At 39.2% G+C, this 15248-nt stretch overlaps 1 protein-coding gene across 2 annotated transcripts in view; it reads left to right on the top strand.

Annotated features, from left to right (window-relative positions):
• Positions 1-11647: 11647 nt before the first annotated feature.
• The window catches only part of cacna2d1a (calcium channel, voltage-dependent, alpha 2/delta subunit 1a), a 108065-nt gene continuing 104464 nt past the window's right edge, over positions 11648-15248 (top strand). Inside the window, exon 1 of one of the 2 annotated variants that reach the window (XM_085251165.1) lies at positions 11648-12231. In XM_085251165.1, the coding sequence (XP_085107291.1) occupies positions 12152-12231 (80 nt within the window). In that variant the 5' untranslated portion in view covers positions 11648-12151. The remainder of the gene's footprint in view (positions 12232-15248) is intronic. The other variant, XM_085251164.1, reaches the window with a different exon arrangement.

The following is a 15248-nucleotide window of genomic DNA, read 5'->3' as shown; positions in this document are numbered from 1 at the left end:
AGATCCTTCTGTAGCATCATTTGGTCCGGCTTCATTGTGAGACAAATCAGCACCAGGTGTGTGTATATGTGTGCTCAAGGCTATTTGTTGGTCCTTGATCCCTTTGTATGCATAATGCTAAAATGTGCTATAATAGGATATCTGACATGTGCTCAGATGTGTCTATAATGCTATGTTACTTTCATATATATATATATATATATATATATATATATATATAAAATATAATAATATGGTATACGGTGTTGCACTATGGTAACATATGGTATAATGTGGCATGTAGCAGCACCATATAGCGTGCCCTGTTTGATCCTCCTTGTTAACTCTAATGGTGTCACTACATCAAGTAAGATTAACATAATGTTGTATTCAGTAAGACCATAAGAGCAAAGGAGAAGATGGAATTCCCCCTGTTGGCCGTCAGAAACAAATGCAATTTTAAGATGTAGAATCCTCGCCCATTTTTTATATACAGTCTATGGTATGAGACAAAATTGTGTTTAAAAAAAACGAAGAACCAAACCTTAAACTGAAGCAAAATGTAACCATCCAAAGAAAGATAGATAGATAGCACACAATGACAAAGATGAAGACTAAACTACACAGCACACCAGGGAGACACTATAAGGCACATATAAGGATGAAAGTAAAATAGGCAGTACCTGACAGCAAAACAATGAAAGTCATGGAGACAAACAGTAAGACACCAGCAAGCAAGCATGGGGAAAAGGAAACACAATACAACTAAAGATTACAAAGGAGACTGGGAAGTCTGAAAAAAGGTGTCTGACATTCTCCACGGACAGGCTTTTCTCATTAGCTTCACCCGGCAACATCATGAAGAAAAGATTCAGTTGTTCGGCTCAACAACCATGGGTCTGAAATCTTGCTGTACTTTCACCCCTGGAGGGCTGTTCTTTAAAGCCAGGAAACTCTGAAAAAAGCTCAGAGGCGACTAATGAGAATGACAGGTTAGCACTAAAACCTTCTAAAATCAATATACAGTCCACTGACTCATATTTAGTAGATCTGAATTTACTTCATGAGTGATGGTGGAATAATGTGTTTACTGCAACATACAACAACCTAAAAGCATGTCCAAATCATAGAAATAATCTGTAACAGTTTTTCATTTTAAAAAATGTTTTAGACTTTTTATACATATGTATATTACACCAACAGGGGGCGTAAGAAATCCATTTTACACAGTCACACAGTTCTCTGTAGTGGAATCCTTTTGGACCTTTGACCTTAAGTATTTCTGAGTTCAAAATAGAGATCCCATAAGCTTAAATGCATTTAAACTTATAAATAACTTACTTATTATTGCATTTTTTCAGGGAGTAGTGCGAGTCTGTGTGTGTCTGTGTGTTTACCGACAGGGGGATGGATCACCTGTGTCAGCACCTGCTGAATGTTGACTCTGCAGCTGAAAAAAAACACCTGCTTCTGCCAGCTGAGTATGCCACAAAATAATTGTGTGTTGAAAAATTGAAGACCACCTACAGTTATAATACCTACAACAAAAGAAGGATTTTATCTATTATTTTATAGGAATGAGCGATCTATACAAATGCACAGTAATGAAAAGGTTTAAAAGCTGTAATGAGAGCTGCTACGATTCATGATTTGACGGTGACACTGTCAAAACTACAGGAGGCTGAGCTGGAGGTGATGGAGTTGAAAATACTAAGGTTTTTGTTGTGAGTGACCAGGAGGGGACATGGTTAGATGCAAGTATATCAGAGAGGCATTTCAGGGTGAGTGGTTTGAAGGCAAAGTTAAGGAGGAAAGGGTTGAGATGGTTTGGACAGGTGCAGAGAACGGATAGTAGATATACTGGACAAATGGTTGAAGTTGAAGGTGCCAGGTAGATAGCCAGGAGACAGACAACCCACTGTGGTGACCCCTAAAGGGAGCAGCTGAAAGACAAAGAATATGCAAATGCACAGTAACTATATGGTTAACAGAAAACAAAAATCCTTTCCTCTGTCTACACAAGTACTATTTAATGCTTGGCTTATTGGTGTACAGTGATAGAGAATTGATCAGGCATTTGGTGTTGATGAAACCAAGCCAAAGTTACTGCTGTGAAGCACCTTAATGTTAATTTGTGCCCTAAAAAAAGAATTAATTATATATATAAAAAAGCAGATGATGCTAATCAGGTACATAAAGCAAAAAGATGACTAATGTGGGGAACCTTGATCATCGCTGGTGATCTGGTACAATTGTAATCTTTCTGAGAACACCTGTTGCAAACACTACACCAGATATCGCTGAATGGGGCAAAGTGAGCACTAATGAGCCTCAAATTGATCTTTTGGAGAAAAAACTTTAAGTATAGCAGCATACTAAGCTCTTAGCTACTGCATGCTAGAACAAAAGCGTACCCAGTAAGCTTGACAGTTGGCTAATGTTCACATGAAGTATTGTCCGCTATTTAAACTTTGCATATTTGTAGAAGAAGTTCACCTTCAGCCAGAGGTTTCTCCAATTTTACCTTTATGTGCTAAGCTAAGCTAGCCAACTGCTAGCTGTAGCTTAGCTTAAATTTACACAATAATACATTTAGAAAGAAGCCTGGTTCTGTCAAATAATATCCCACAAGTTAAGTTAAGAAGCTTCATAAAGCAAAAATATGCTTTATGTCTACAATTTGTATAGTCTGTAATGCTGCAGCTCTCTGTATAAGTTCTTTCCAGAAGTGTTCATGAGAGAAAGATAGAGGACCTTAGATTATATGGTTTGATTAAGTTATGATGTGCTTCTGGCTAAAATTTTCCACAACTTGATCAAATTATGCCAGGCTCTCTCTGCCAGGTTCTTCTCTGGTGTGTACTTTATTCCCTTTATGTCTCCCCTGTTTGTTTCATGTTCCCTGTGATCTCTTTCATATTCCCCCTCTTCATACCGCTTCTCAGTGAGTCCCCCTTTGTTTTCCCCCCTCTCTGATTCTGATAGATCCCTTACATCCTTCGCTTCTAAAGATGTGTTTGTTCCCCTCTTTTGTCTTCAAAGATGTGGCCTGAATCAGATGGTGGCTTGGAAACATTGTGCTGTTGTCCTGCATCTGTGATTCACAGAGCGGTAACTTTGATGAAAACAGAGATCTGACGAGGCGGGATCAGGCAATGTCGTTGGATGCATCAGCTTATCCAAGGTTAGACAGAGGTTACACATCCATCAAATATGCCTTGATCTCCAAAGAGGTGCTGCAAACTTTCACTTGAGATATCACTTGGAAGCACTGCTTCTTTAAGACTTTTGCTGATGGGATAAACTACCCTTGTAACACAGTGGAGGATAAGGGTGCCTAAATTGGAATACTCAAGTAAAATACAGGTATCTACCTTTAATTTTTGCATTGATTGAGTAAATGATCTTAGTTACCACTGCAGAATAGTGTAAAAGAAAGCATCTGGATTGTGATTGAATTTCCATAACCTTGTTCCTAAATTTGTTCTCTTGCTCTGAAATTCACATCTGGTAAAGTCCAGATGTCCAGATGATACACAGACACGGATGTGCTGTCTCTAACCAGTGACTGATGGTAGTGTTTTGATAAGAGGAGACGCCAGCATTTGGACACATGAATGTGAATTGAGAAAGGGATCTTTGCTGGCAAGTGTCAGAAGATGATGTTGTAGATCATGAGCTTTAGCTGCAGCGGTTGTATATGATGCAGAAAACATGTGTTAACATAACTATTAGGATAAGACATTAATCAGAGTCACCTGTTACATATGTGACAGTTTACTGCTCTACATGCATGTGGTCACACGAGTCTTGTCAACAAAAATTCTTTTGAGAATTTGAGTAGGAAAATGTAATTTTTTAGAAAGGATTCAAGATTTTGTGAGTTAAAAAAGAGAACAGGACAGCTAAGACCCTTCATATCTCATCACCTCAGATCCCCCCTGAAGACAGCTTCCCATCACTGGATGCCCAGTTTCACCCTAAGGCCATCCTTTGCTGGGCCATGACTTCTCTTACTGACAGAATAGTTTTCACTAATAGTAATGTGATCAGTCAGTGCACAGAGGGGACCGAGGCTGCCCCTGTCCCAAACGAGACATCATATCACACACACTCTCCGTCACTTCTCTTTCACTGAGTCAACAAGGTGTAACCACTCCAGCCATCACCTGAGACAAGACTGTGGTGCAAGAAAACCAGTGTTGTTTTTTATGGGGTGACCTACAAACGCTGTGTCTCGCAAAGAAGAGGATATTCAAGGAATTTGCAAACACAATCTTTAAGATTATATAAATATCAATAAGTTTGAATCAATCATAAATAAATGATGTGACGTCTCAGGAGAAAATCAGACACTTGCATATACTGTATGCTAACAACAAATAGCATCGCTGTAGAGCAGGGGTAGGCAACTCCAGGCCTCGAGTGCCGGTGTCCTGCAGGTTTTAATCGCACCCTGGGTTAACACACCTGAATCAAATGATTAAGGAGACTTGAAGGAGGAGCTTGGCCATTTGTTATTGTTTTGGGAGATTTCATGCTGCTGTACAGTAACTTCTCATAGACTAGTGCATATCAGACCTAAATAGCAGAGGCACCAGTTGCTATAAATATACAAATATAGAGCAAGACTGGAGGAACAGAATGAAAACACAAAAGGGAATTACCTAATTAATCCAAGGAACACAGAACCCAAACTCAAAGATAATCAAAAATGTTCGAATGAATTTCAAACATAAAAAACCCAAAAGCTTGGGTATAAAATCCAATGATCGTGGCAAGCAGCCATGCAACAGCTAGCTCATCTGAAGCTAAGCCTGCGCTGTGTGCACTGACCCTCACGTACGTAGCCAGCATAGCTGTTGGTGTTTTGGTTCCCTAGGACTGACATTGTGCAAAATATTATCACTCTTTCCTCACAGCAAGAACCCATGGCCTTTCTGTGTGTTTCTGTGCGAAGTTTGCATGTTCTCCTCATGTTTCTGTGGTATTCCATGGGGGGAAACCCACACATCCAAGGACTTTCAAGGCTAGAATAATTCTCTTGTCACTGTTTTTGACCAATGACCTATTGTACAGCTGGAGTTATTCCCCTGGCACAGCACAAAGGCTTCACATTTTCCTACTGCTTATTATATGTTTAATGGAAACAAAGGATATTGGTCCCGTTCTATTTTATCATTCTATTTGTCATTTCAGAATTTGAACTCTTTTTTGAGTTTGGTTAAGTGGTAGAGCTAATGTTTAAAAGTCCTGTGATTGGACATTGTAAGAAATCTGTATTCTATTTTTTAAAGGCAGATTGTCAGACTTATTCATATGAGATACTGTGTGAGTAGGAAAATCTTTCAGCTATGATAAACACAGTGCAGTGTGATGAACAGAATCAAGAGGGTTCAGTGTGGAGGGTGAAGCATATGCAGTGTGTGGGAGTTTTTAGTGCATATTAGAAATAACAGTACTTAAGAATAATGGGTGTATTAGTGGGAGGTATTTAAGTAACAATAGGCCATGCAGGTGTAGTAGGCCTCTTTGTCCTCCTCAACCAAGAAAACCTGATTCGACTGAAAGATATCTATATATTTGTTTATACTCGTGGTATATTTACTGCACAACAAATCTTATTTGTTGTGGCTAATGGAGTATGATTTTCTCCATCAGGATAAGTTGTAAATGCAATAGTGCCCCAGACTGTGCTGCATAAAACCATGAATGGAAACTAACTAAGAACATGTAAATTCTGCAGAGGTCCAATTTGCTTTCTGTTATGAATGCAGGTAACAGTAAACAAGAAAAGGCAAAAGAAGCAAGACAAGTATGAGCGTTTCAGGAAACTTCTTGTAAGTGCCTGGAAGAAATTGAATGAAATAGGTCAATTTGTGTGTGCTGACTGTAGGTTGAGAGACCGAAGTGACAAATCTTGCCAAGAAAGCAAATAAGCGCATTTTCAAAAGGAAAAAAAAAAAGACTGTCGAAGTAAGCTTAGATAAAAATCATCAACACATCTCTTAATGTTCTGTCTAGATGAACAGATTCAACCTTTTGGCATCAACACCATCAACAACCACCAACTCGAGTTGATGGTTGAACCATCTAACACGGAGTCTGATGTAAAACGGGGTCAACAGAGCATTCATTTGTTAAGGAACTGAACTTTTTTTTAAATGTTAATAAGGAGATTTTATGTCATTTTTATTGTTCGTTTTATTGAAAGTCTTTTAATATTTCATCTTGGTCTGCTGGTTTAGTGTTTTATCTATCGAACATAAAAACTCCCTCAGCAACATTAACATCTGCTCCAAAATCAGGGTCAGTCAGAGAGATTGTTATTCACTCTGAAAAATCAGGTTATAAAGAAGGAAAACAAAAACATTATTAACCGTCCTTTCAATGTTTTGTCATCTGAATTCAGGACTGTGTGGGTAAGCTGCAAACAAATTGCCCTTTTGTGGATTAATAAAATGACCTGAATCTGAATCAAAAGACTTCATTTCTTTCCTTGTACTCCATCATTTTCCTCTCTAGAAGCTGGAACTGACAGTGAAGACTACATCCTTGTTAGCTCATGCTGAGATAAAACACATGGCCCTTAATCTTTCCCAGGAAGATGGTGTGTGGGGAGAGATGTGATTAAAGTTGGAAATCATTTATCGCCACAGTACCACAGACGAGTTATTAAATGAACTGCGTTTGGCATCCTGTGGGGGCAGGCAGAGTGGGTGCATGAATGCAGAGTTTTGCTCTTTGGGGAAGATTCAGCAGTATGTATCAATTTGTTTGTCTTGCAGAATACTGAAAAATGTGACAGGATCTGACAGTGACATTTAAACTTTTGAGATGAAAGCCAGATGCGACAGATGCCTCATGATATTTTATCATGTTGCGTGGCTCCGAATGTTCTCCATATGCTTACAACCTGCATTTTTCGGTGACATCAGCATCATGAAAAAGTACCGGCAAAAAAAGTCATTGGCGATGATCAGAAATGCAGGAAGTAGGGAAAAGAACACACAGTGTTTGACTTGAAGTGGTTATTTGATGTGAAAAATAGCCATAGGTACATTTTTGTTATTTGAATATGATGCAAAGCATTTTGCCCTACAAATGTGTTTTAATGAGCTTATACATTTAGTAATTAAACCTTATTGCTTAATAGATCTTCCTCCTTTGTGCTGTTATATTAAGAAATTGTGTATAAGAGCTGGTTGATTACACTAAAAATGATGTGGTTATATCTAGGGCTTACAGTGGGATGTTGCCGATGGGGAAACCCCAAGTTCCGGTGGAAATGTGCAAGGTGGGGAAAATAATTACTTAGAAATAAGTCACATAATAATAAGTCACTGTGATCAGCTGACCTGTGCTGCTACACAGAGATCCATTGCTCTTTGTAGGTTTACCCAACTGATTTAAACATCATATAAGCTGATGTTATGCAAGCTTAAATGGCTGATTTCCAATCCCTACACACTATTAAGTATGAAAGGCACAACCCAGTGAGTGAATCTAATCAGCGTCATTACCCTAAATATAAGTTTATGTCTGGTACTTTAGTTGTAACCTGGTAACAGTACCATAGATGTAACTAGTCCTCAATCAAACATCCCTGTAAACTTTGACAGAATAATTCAAACCAACCGGTGTTGCCTGCACTAAACTACTTGGTGCAGGGGTGGGCAACTACAGGCCTCGAGGGCCGGTGTCCTGGAGATCACCCTGGGTTAGCACACCTGAATCAAATGATTAATTCATTACCAGGCCTCTGGAGAACTTCAAGACATGTTGAGGAGGTCATTTAGCCATTTAAATCAGCTGTGTTGGATCAAGAATACGTCTAAAACCTGCAGGACACCGGCCCTCGAGGCCTGGAGTTCCCCCACACCCCTGGCTTTGTGTTTTAATGGAATCGTTGAGCAACAAAATTACTATGCTTCGATTTGTTTTTGCAAGAGCTTTTACAAAAACACAATTAGGCTAAACATTGTGTATAGATCTAAAACTCCAAAATGAACAAGGATATTAAATATAAGATTTAAAATTTAAATCTAATTTGCTGACCTTTGAAAATAATCTCTGATCTTCCCTACTAGTGAAATACACCAGCTGTACATTTAGCTCACAGGCATGTTTTGTGACAGACTTCACAGAAACAGTTTGTGTGTTTTGGTGAAATTTGTTGAGCTGTTTGAAAAGTGGCATTTGGAATCATGTAGCATTAAAAAAAACAAAAAACATGTTACTCTGTTTATGATAGCTCCTCTTCTGTAACTAGTGAGACGCTGAAGTATTGCAACCACAACTTTACATCTGCAGCATGAACACATCACAGGGATGGGAGGGAAAGAGGATGCGCTGAAGATGTTAAATGGTAGTAGCATGTGGGGGCTGGAAGGAGTGCCAGGCCAATAATAAAAAAAACAAAAAAAACCAAAAAAACAAATGTAAAAATAATATACATTAACCTCATTAACTAAAGTTGCCAGTGTGCCATCCTGAATCAATCAGGCCTAGTTTAATTCCTGGTTTTATGCTTCTGACAGGAAACTAAACTCACATTTTGAATGATGATCTGAATAAAATTGACGACACACACTTGTGAATTACAACCTCAATTCCAAAACAGCTGTGTTTGTATTTAGTGCATCATGAAACAAAAATTATGACAAGAAGACTGCCATCAAATTTAAAATTAACCAATAGTCTTTAAAAGTGATACATTTTCTATGTTTAAATATTTAACTTGTTTTCTATCTTTTATTGTGGATAAAATAGGAGTTTATAAGATTTACAAATCATTATGTTTTTTCTTTACACACTTTTTTTGGAATTGGGATTGTAAATTTGATTGTCTCTGCAGCTTCATTTCTACAAAGACATGTTAGGCGTGTCCTCAGTGGATGAGAAAAAACAACCTTGTGGCTTAGTTGACGACAAATGCATTGCTAGGCGACGGCCGGGGGGGGGCTATTCCCTGGACAGGTGGGTGGGGTCGCGAGCTGATGACAGAGGCCACACCTGCTGCCCGCCAGATGCATATACACATTTCTAATTCACTCAGAAACAGACACACACCTGTCTCACTGTTACACACACACACTTGCGCTGATTTTTACCTCCTGCTCTTTTCTGGAAACATGACCTGAAGCAAATTGTACTTTAGTGGCCAACAGGTTAAAGCAAAAGTGCAGTGAATCGCATGACTGAAATCAACACAACCTTTACACAGGGTACAATCTTAAATGCCAAATGAAGAACATTTTTTCTATCTGTGTTCATAGTATTGTCTTTTTAACCTATTTAATTTTGTCCTACAATTTCCCATCTGCTGAATATGCTCGCTTAAGTGTGCTGCCATCAGGGTGCATTAGGATTGGCTTTGAAATGGCATTTAAAAAAAACAAAATAAGTATATTGCTCCAAAATACTGAAGCCTTAATTTAAGGAAATAGATAGTCAAGCAGCTGGGTTTTTGTTAGCTTGCTTTGTTAAACCTAAATGGCTGATGGCAGCTATCAAGTCTCCCAGAAAACACCGGCTTTCTGAATCTACCATTAGAACAGAAACAGTAGTGTTGTAACCAGGTGACCTATTGCAAACAGCTGCATATTTCACACAAGAAGACTTGCATGACTTGCATGGTGCCCTGCAAAGAACTGAACCACTGGGGTAAACGTGACAAAGTTACCCGACTAACCTCAGATCCTGCTCTGCAGTGCAGGCCTCAGCAGATTAGCATTCGTGTCATATTGATGGCCATATTATTCATTCTCTTTGCAGCTTTCTTATTCTCTATGGGGGAAAAAATATCTGCTTTGCCTGTGCACTAACTTTTGGGGCAGGGCAGGTAGTGCACATAAATTATCAAGACTTTGTGTATGAACATGGAGCAATGAAAAAAAAGGAGAAAAGCTATAGTCAAAGCAAAACAATGAGCCAAAATATATAGAGGAAGTTTAGTTTGTCACTTAGGTGTCTCCCTTTACATCACACAGAGTCATTTGATCCAGTGTTAGCTTAAAAATACTGATTATAGCATGAAACAACATTGAGTCAGAGATTTTATGAAAATTGGATGTATTTAGTCATACTGAATTTGCTGTTTTTGAGAGGCTTTTGTAAGCCAAAACTAATCTCTGTGAAAAACCCATATAATCCTATTTAAGAGAGTGTTGCATTTGCTGGCCTGTTTCAAAAACACGAGCAGCATGAGGGATTGTTATGGTTTTTTATGGGAACACATTGTACATTTTTTTTCCACTTAGAAATATCTTCAGAATTAATTTAAAAGTCGACCTGTGGACGTTCTTAACGGATAATTACCACATATAGTTCATCTCTGTGGGTTTTTTTTTTTTTTTAAATAGTGTATAGTATGTTAGCCCTTAAACCTTTAAACCAGCGTTCCTCTCTCCATATGGTCAACACTCTTTCCAAACCGGCCCCTCCTCTTCGCCATTGCTCGGTAAATACACTTCAATCCCCCACCTCAGAGCCATGCCAGGCAAGAGGTCCCAAAGGAACAGCTTTTATATGAGCTATAGTGAAACCTGAGAGGGGGGGCATAGACAGCTATTTGCACAGCATATCTATTTGTGGGATTCACGTAGCAGGTGGGCAACACTTTGCCTTGTTTGTCTATTGTGACCCACACAGCTCATCTGCATGCAGACATCCATGCACACAAAAACAAGCAGACAAAAATTCAAGCCAAAAAAAGAAAAGAATTATCTTTGGGGGGTTGTAATAATGGAGGAGCTTGAAGCAAATTAGTGAAAGATTAGTTTTGCATCTGACAAGGGGCTTTCAAGACAAACCCGTTAGAAAATACAGTATATGCTTCTGGTATTTACCTTGCTGATTGTCCCAGCAAAGGGAAATGTCACTCCATATTAAGTTTGCCACAGCCCTTGGAGCCAGTGGAATTTATTATCACATTTCTGCATAAAAAAGAGGCACTGCGCTATTGAAAATTAAATGAAGGTTCATCATGATACACATAATAAAACGGAGAGCTTTTATTGGACGGGAAGAGTGTATTATTTTATTTATTTTTTGAGATGCTTGACTGAATCTGACATGGACTACAACTGGGTTGTGGGCCTGAAATGCTTTAAGCAACGCATGTGACCAGACAAGAGCAAAGTTGCCCTGGAAGTCACCTGACTTTGTTGTTTACAAGAATGCACATGAAAAAACATTCAAAAGTCAGCTCTGTGAGGAAGAAGATCATTGTAGGAAGGATAATATAGACGCACAGTCAGTGGAATGTGTGACTTATGATGATGATCAGCTCGAGGTCATATCGGGCTTTAAGGTTATCAGAGGAAAACTTAAATCTAAAGACACGGGCTGCAGTGTTGTTAGAATCTCCCATGTTTGATAAGGCCAGTGTGCCGTAAATAACTGTTGCTGGGTGACGTGAAGGGCGCCCGGAAACCCATTTGCGCCTCAGCAACACAAACATAAGAGACCACACACACTGCAAAAAAAACATGGGAAAAAAGTGCCATTAAGGGTTGTGTATTCTGATTTTTTTTAAGTTACCTAAAATCTTAAATTAGGTCACGTGTACATGTCTACGCATAGATTGACTTTTCCCATTTGTGTAAAGATTTCTAAAAGACTTTCGAAATAAACTGCGAGGTTTTTTTTTCCGAGCCATGCAAAACTTGGGTGAAATCATCACAATCACTCAAACACACTTCCACCCCTCGTGTTCAAACCCGCGAACCAACGATGTTTTTTGCAGTGTGCGGAGTGGCACCGCTCTGCCGGCCGAGCTTGAGCTCTACTGTAAATGCGCCCTCCCCTTTTCTCCTGTTTTTTTTTATTTTATTTATTTTATAAATCTTTTGGACACACGCTTGAGATTTGCTCTAACAGCCTATTCCAGTTTGAAACACTCACTTAAGAGTGTCTCTCTCTCACACACACACAGATACACACGCTACACCCCCCTCCCAAAAAAGAACACACTCCTTCAACTCCATCGGTGGGGAGAACATAGCTATCGGATGAGATTTGTTTCCAAACGCGCACCGATGGCGGTGTGAGGCGTTTGGTTTGAGAAATACGAGTGGCGCTTTGGATTTGTGGGCAATTCTTCTTCTTTTTTTCTCCATTTTTTTTTTGTTCATCTGCTGAATCCTGCTTTAGGGAAATTAACAAAGATATGGATTACTCACTTTGTCTATTCCTACTCTTGGCGACCGTTTCGTCTGAGTCGAGCGGGCAATTCCCAACATCGCAGATGTGAGTACTGTACAGCTGAAAACAGCCTGTTGGCTTTTTAAAGTAATACGGTGTTGTATCATAGAAATTTTTATGTGGCTCTTTTTTCTGAACCTGTGTCATTATATGGCATGTTCGGAGATATACGGTAGATGCAAAGCAGCCTGGTAATCACTTAAAGAGAAACGTGGTGCTAAATATGCTTCTAAAGCTTACATTAAGTTTGTGAACGCGCACTTTGTGGGAAATTCTCTCGGAAGCAGAACAGTCCTCCTTCTTGCCAACTGATGATGAGGATTGTACACGGGCTTTGTCCGTTACTTTAACTTTGTGAAATATGATATTAAAAGCTGCTTCCCATTTATTGCCAGCCTGCAGCAGTGTGACATATGGCGGACTGTCACATGAATCATCCCAAGAAGGGAGACTAAGGTCTGAACTTTCTCTTAACCATGTCCACAGATAGTTCTGACATTTGGCTATATGTGTAGATTGCTGTAATGAATCACATTTGTTTACAATGCATGAAGTTTGAACTGTAAATAGGAAAGCATATAGAAAGCATACTCCTCAGTTTGCCTTTTTTGACAGCAGTTGGTTATTGACGGGTAAAATGACAGTTAATCCATTATTTATCCAGAATATTGATATTTTCGTCTTCTGCTGATAATATTGATGAATAATGGTAAATGTATTCATCATGACGGTTACTTGATTAGTAGATAATACAAATGATGATTGGTTTTCCAAATAAAATATTAGTTCCCTATTTTGCTGGACACATTTCAATATCACCTTGCATTGATTAGGCAATTGGTGATAAAGTTGTCTCAAACCTTCCTTAAAAGTTTAGTTTCTTGTGATTTCCAGCATGCAGACCAGTACTTCAGCTCAGTGTGGAAAACTCTGTTTGCCCTGCAAGATGTTAACTCGGTTTACAAACCCATGCCATCAAGTAGAGATATCGCTTGCACAGTCAAGCTATCTCTGGCTCTGTCTAAATTTGACCTTCCATATTTGCACTGCAGCATTAATAGATGTAACAGATGATCTGTCCGCAGCCCAAATTAAGCAAAAGTGTAGGAGTGCAAGCCTGTTCGGCTGACATGCTGAACCTCACACTTAATCAACAGGTTTAAGATATTCCAGATGGTTCTAAAGGAGCCAGGACTACAGGTTTTGGTTTTAAATGCAGCCCAAGTTCAGTCCTAGAGAGATGATGAGCTATGATGGCACTTAGCCTAATGGCTCAATATGGTGATGTCAGACTCGCAGAGTGGCCAGCCTACTCCCTATATTTCACGGGCACTAAGTGGATTGATCTGTGGGTTGTGTACATGATATTCATGTTGGTGTGGACGTTCACTCGCGGGTGCATGTTCACTCTTTTATTTTGCAAATATGAGTATTTATTTCAGAAGAAAGCACGCCAGAGTCAAACTATAAACCCACAGTTGTAATGCGCCTTCTTAAAAACATATTCCTAGCCACCAGTAATAAAAAAAAAAAAAGCATCAGTCAGTGCACAGCTTCTTTTAATTCTTGCTGTTTCACTGTGAGCAATTTCAGCCAGTGTTTGTATACTGTTGTAGTGACAGTGATTTTGAGTGACAAGCTTCACGTCGACTCCTCAAGGTGAAAGTCACAGAGCAAAACAGAGAAAGTAGAAGGGCAACGATGGAGAGACCGACCCAGCCCGTTTCCCTTAATTAAAGAAATTCAGAAATGTGGTTCTTAAGTAGCTCAGTGTTTATGACTACATACACTTTCTATACTATTATTTCTTTCTGTGTTACTTTCCTTTTTCCCCTTTATTCCTTGCTTCCTTCACTCCTTCCTTCTCCTCCCTATCTCATGGACTCGAAGTGTGACTGTATCTCTAGGCTCCATCTCTAACCTCACATGCCAGCATCTGTCTGTTCTCAGATCTTCATGTCCCCTCTCCTCCTCTCAGCCCCCCCTCCACGCCTTCTCACTCTGTTTCTCATCGCTCTGTTTCCGTCTCGTTCTTCCTCTGGCCGTCTTCTCCCTATGTGTCTCTTTAGCTCTCCCCTCTCGGCTTGTTTTGTTGCCAAAAGGCAGATGATTAACATCATCAAATCTGAAATGCAAAGTCTGATGTCATAGACTGTGCCCCAGAGATCTCTGCACCATTCAAACACACTGTTAGATCAGGAACGATAAAAAGACATGATGGAGATAAAGAGAAAAGGAGACAAGATGAAAATCCAGACTACTTGGCCTTATTGATTACAAACATATATAATATATGGACATTTTGCTACATAAATCCTGCCAACGTGCAGCTGACTGTTACCACACTTGCAGCCAAATACACAGAAAATGTCCAAATGTTTTGCTGCTATGTGCCATTTCATTGTGCTAACGTTCCCTTCTGATCTAAAGCTTGATCATATGCTTGTTCCTGGCTTCTACCCTGGTCACTGACACATATAGCTTGTTTTATCTTCATCCTACTAATTTCCACACTTTCTGTCACCCTCTGCTCTGTTTCTACCACTCTCACTTGCTTTTTTTTTTTTTTTAAAGCTAACTAGATTTCATGCTCAACCAGCTAAAGCGCCATGCGTCTTGTGTTTGTGGCCTCATCTCTGGCAATTAGTTGGCATAATGTGAGGAAATGCTTGATATCAAAAGAAAGCAGCAAGATATAAATCATGTACATATATATAAGTATATAAAACCACACTTAAAGTGAAAGCAAGCTTCACATTGAGCCCTCTGTGAACTTAAAGGACTAGTTCAACATTTATTACCAGTTCATATTGAAAACAAATTGTAAAGATACAATTTTTGTTTTTAGGTTCGGGGATTTGTAGGGTTTTTTTTCAAGCCAGCATAGGAGCATCAAAGTTCCTAGGAACAAACATATCTTTGTCTTTGCTGGCACAAAAAGTGCCTTGGTATCTGTCTAATTCACAATAAAGCAATGAAATCTTATAGAACTCACCTAGTGATACTGCTTATTATGGTCATTGCTTTTCTTTCAGTGGCAGACAGATGCCAACAAAGGCGCT

This window comes from Mchenga conophoros, linkage group LG17, assembly GCF_057382185.1.
Source record: "Mchenga conophoros isolate Kocher_MC1m ecotype Shallow Benthic linkage group LG17, M_conophoros_male_GT1.1, whole genome shotgun sequence".
Classification (NCBI taxonomy): domain Eukaryota; kingdom Metazoa; phylum Chordata; class Actinopteri; order Cichliformes; family Cichlidae; genus Mchenga; species Mchenga conophoros.
The sequence above is the reverse complement of the archived record's forward strand: the minus strand, read 5'-3'. Positions and strand labels throughout refer to the sequence as shown.